The sequence below is a fragment of the Lactuca saligna genome, chromosome 3 (genome assembly GCF_052625555.1).
Source record: "Lactuca saligna cultivar CGN05327 chromosome 3, ASM5262555v1, whole genome shotgun sequence".
NCBI classification, from domain to species: domain Eukaryota; kingdom Viridiplantae; phylum Streptophyta; class Magnoliopsida; order Asterales; family Asteraceae; genus Lactuca; species Lactuca saligna.
In genome coordinates this window covers 9,864,494-9,869,017 of record NC_136419.1, presented here as the reverse complement: position 1 = coordinate 9,869,017, position 4,524 = coordinate 9,864,494, and the positions used below count along the sequence as shown (strand labels likewise).

At 36.7% G+C, this 4,524-nt stretch overlaps 1 protein-coding gene across 1 annotated transcript; it reads right to left on the bottom strand.

The window, feature by feature from the left end:
• Positions 1-2,053: 2,053 nt before the first annotated feature.
• LOC145034416 (ethylene-responsive transcription factor CRF2-like) lies at positions 2,054-4,010 on the bottom strand. Its single transcript, XM_078982822.1, has one exon. The coding sequence runs from the start codon at positions 3,421-3,423 to the stop codon at positions 2,353-2,355; it is 1,071 nt and encodes a 356-aa protein (XP_078838948.1). The 5' UTR covers positions 3,424-4,010; the 3' UTR covers positions 2,054-2,352.
• Positions 4,011-4,524: the final 514 nt, after the last annotated feature.

Sequence of the window (4,524 nt, the reverse complement as noted above, 5' to 3'; positions counted from 1 at the left end):
AATTCGAGTTTCGGGTCGTGCACTGCTAAGCCGAATCTTAAAAAAATCATAACTTCTTCATACGAAGTCAGATTTGGGCGTTCTTTTTATCGATGTTCTTAGTTTAACATATTCTACGACTTTTGTTTAGATTGCTAAGGCTAAAAAGTCTTCTATCGTAAATTCACTATTTACGTCTCCCGGTGCCGTGCCGGTTTTGCCGTGAAACTTCAGCGGGCCATAACTTCTTCGTTATAACTCGGATTTCGGCGTTCTTTATATGTATGGAAACCTTGTGACATATTCTACAACTTGGTTAAGATTATTTATTCTAAATAATCTTTTGTAGAAAAGTCATTTTCGACCCCTATTGCCTCTAAATTGACTAGCCCGGATCTGCGGGCGTTACACAACATCTATGTAAAAATAGATGTGATAGTATTAATCAAGTGGAATATTCAAGAATTATTGGCAGTCTGATGTATCTAATGAGTTGTATCAGACTTGACTTAGCATATGTTGTGACCAGACTAAGTAGATATACTAATAAACCTAGTTTTGAACACTGAAAGAGTATTACTAGGTTGTTAAGGTATGTGAGATACACACAAACATATGGACTGTATTATGGCAGACATCCAATGGTTATTGAAGGATACACTGATGCAAATTGGATATCTCACATAAAAGATTCTAGATCTACTAGTAGATATGTGTTTACACTTGGAGGTGTTTTTGTAGCTTGGAAATCGTCCAAGCAAATAGTTATATCCAGATCTACGATGAAATATGAATCTATTGCCTTAGATATTTGTGCTGAAGAGGCGGAGTGGCTACGTCAATTTGTAAAGGACATTCCCGAATGGCCTAAGTCGGTAACGACCATATGTATACATTGTGATAACCAATCGACAATTGGTAGAGCTCAAAGTACAATGTATAATGGGAAATCAAGGCACATTAGACGTAGACATAAAATGATACGACAACTAATCACCTATATGAGAGAGAAGTAGGGCTGCTTCGCAGGGAATTATGGGGACACAATTCCTAAAGCTCTTGCAAAACCAGGTTAGTGTTCATGATTGAAAACGAATATAAGGATATGAATTTGTCAAGGAGAGTCATGTGAGAATTATATTGTCATCTACACAAATGGCAGCTCAGTTCAAAGATATTGAGATCTACTGACTACTAGGAGACTAAGTGTAATTCTTAAGGGTAATACCTACCCATCTTATGCAGGATTCAACTGTTGAAATTTTTATTTGGAAATTTGATGCGCGGAGATCGATCTCCATTCATGTGGGGGATTGTTGGAAAATTTTAATATAAATATTTATATCTTTACTAACTTTGGACATATAAATATATATATATATATATATATATATATATATATATATATATATATATATATATAATTAACTCTAAGTGGGTTTATATTTTCCTCCGTGAAAACTTCGAAACGATATATTATATCGATACTCAAAGAGGTGTATTTAAGAATAAAGTTATCAAAATAGATTAATGTGGAAATGAGTCTGATCTTGGTAGAAAGACTAATCTCAACTAGGTTTATAAACTTGAATGTATGAAAGGTTACAAGCTTGTGAAAGATGGCTTATAAAACTATGGCATGAAAGACGTACCCTAAATATAACACATGCAAGAAAAATCATATGCAGGTATATTTTTTTAGTAATCTAACTTCACTGCTGAAACATAAGTGGAAAAGAATAACACATGTTTATCACTTAAAAGAAAAGTGGGTATATATATGTGAGATGAATATTTTTATTAACCGGTTTTATTTATTATATAATATAACAATAAATAGACCACCTCCACTCCAGGTGCCCCAACCTTGTCGTCCAAGAAGTCCTCAATCCTCTTAATACACAAACAAAACATTGAATATTTGCATGAACTCTATAGAACAAAAGAGATAGATACAATGGTTTTAAAATGGTTAAATATTTAATAAAGCATTTAAAAGTCCAAGTGATGTACCACATGTATTAAATGTGGTACAAAATTCTAAGCATTGAATAGACGTAGCTAAAAAGATGCATGATAAAACATATAGCATTCATTCCATTTCATTTCTTCACCTAATTCATAGTAGTTAACATTTGCGGGTCACGTGTTATGACACGTGCCTTGCATTACATTACATAATACATATGGGCTTAACGCCGTTATATCAAATCTAACTCGTCCGTTACTTTTAACTTTATCGTTAACGGAGTTCTCCAACTAAAATATATTTTATACATATAAACGCTTTAAGACTAAAATCAAATAATATTTCCGTACAAAAAAATGCTGAATAATAAATTGATAATCAGCAAGTGACCCGGATCCAATTATTTAAAGGGCAACGAGAGGATCCGATCCGAATATGTCGCCAATGTCTGTGAAGAAATCGTCTGCGGGCCAAGCTGAGGATCCGAACCCGAAATCGTTGGCACACCCGAACAATACGTCGGATGGTCCGGATCCATGAAGCATGGTTCCCGAAAAGCTTGTCGGGTCGTAAATGTCTTGTACGAAATCGGGGAAGTCGAACAGACCGGAAGTGCAGAAAGGATCGTCGAATGGCCGGAAATCAGAGAAGTTCTCGGAGACTGAAGCGGTGGTGTCTGTAAGTACTGAAGGTTCATTGACGGTGTCGTGTAAAGGGCTGTGTTGAGTCGACTCGGCTACGCACTCGTCGGTCGAGGATGAGGAGAAACGGAGGACGGACTTCGGCGATAATGCTTTGATGTTGGTTTGTGATTCTTCGCCGGAGTTGTAATCGGAGTCAACGGACGACACTTTCTTGTCTGTTAACTGGATACTTACCGGTGGTGGAACGGTGAAGTTTGTCAGCGCGTCGGGGCCACGCAGTTGTATGGCCGCGTGATCATACACCATTGCAGCCTCTTCGGCGGTATCATAAGTTCCAAGCCACAGCCTAACTCGTCGAGTCGGGTCCCTAATCTCAGCCGCCCATTTCCCCCACGGCCTCTGCCGTACGCCGCGAAACTTCTTACCGGAACTAACCTTTAACCGTTTCTTCATCGCATCACATTTAACATCCGGATTCTTCCTCCGACTGACCTTCGTCTTTCCCACGCTCCTATCTCCGTTTCCAATCCTATTACAGTGAATGTTAACATCGTCACCGGAAAGAGGCTTAATCGTAACCTCCTTAACAAATTTCTTCACTCTTCTCCGGCCGAAGAAAACTTCCTCTTCGTCTCCGGAAGAATCAGTCGCATACTCATCCGTCATCGATATCCTCACAACTCTAGGTCCAGCAAACGCACCATTCGCCTCTGAGATATCCCTTCGATTGGAAGCCTTTTCTTTGGTGGTTAACAAGGAGTTGCTCAGCATTGTAATGTGGGTTTTATGTTCAGTGAACTTAACCGACGAAAAAACAGCTGGGGTTTCCATTCTCTGCAACAGATTTTGGTCAGATTGACATTGAAAGGAAGAAGACGATGAATTTATATGGAGAGACTTGAAAAAGCGTAGATTCGTTAACGATAGAAGAATAAAGAGGTTGGAATACTCGTGCGAGAGAGAAGATTAAAGGGTCATCGATAAAATCTCAAAGGGAAATAAAGTTGCGAAAAAAGAAGAGAGAGAACGCTTGAAAAAGTTATGAATGGTAATACCGAAGAAGTTGCCGAGAAGAACACATGCTAGAGAGAGAGTTAAAGGCGGGTTTAGAGTGAGAAGAAAGGAGAAAAACTCCTTTTTGCCGGAAAAAAGAAAGTGTGAGAGGAAGGGTGGAGGAATCAAGGAATATATATATCGCAAGAGAAGGGCAGAGCAGGGCAGAGGTCGTCGTTGACTGTGCTATTTCAGGTACGCAAAAACAAGCGTACAAGCAGAAGAGGCTGAAAGTATCAGTTTTCCGGTGGGTTTTAGAGTTTGGAGAGAGAAAACTGTGAGGGTTTATGCAGTGGCAGAGCAGAAGAGAAGAGGAGGATAAAAGGTGTGTAAAAGTGCCGTGAAGACGGAAATGGTATCCCCGGCTTGCTTCTTTATAGGATCCTGCCACCCTGAATTTTCACTTGCTTTTTAAATATCTTAAAAAATAATCCCCAATTAATATACATTTTTTTTTTTTTTTAATTTTCTTGCTTCCTTTAAATATTTTATTTAAAATGTTTTACTATCAAAATAAACAGCTTTTTGTAAACAGCTTGTTGATCAAATATAATTTCATAATCGGTCTAACTTTTTTAAACTTATAATATGGATATATTTATTCTTTTAAAATATAATTAAGATCAATATAGTTTAATAATATTTTGACTAAATTAGAAACGGTTTATATAGTTCAATGAAAATTTCATTTCAAATTTAAGTTCAAAATATACAAGCAAATAATAATAATAATAATAGATAACTCTAAGTTCCATAACTTTATGTTCCATAAAATTACCCTAAAAAAATAGGGATAACGACTTAAAAATGTAATATTTTTTATTTGTACAAATTTGATTACTAAGTTTTTTTTAAATCAATATTTATCCCTTTAATATA

Coding starts and splice junctions, on each gene's coding strand:
- LOC145034416 (XM_078982822.1), bottom strand. CDS start 3,423: ATGGAAACCCCAGCTGTTTTTTCGTCGGTTAAGTTCACTGAACATAAA.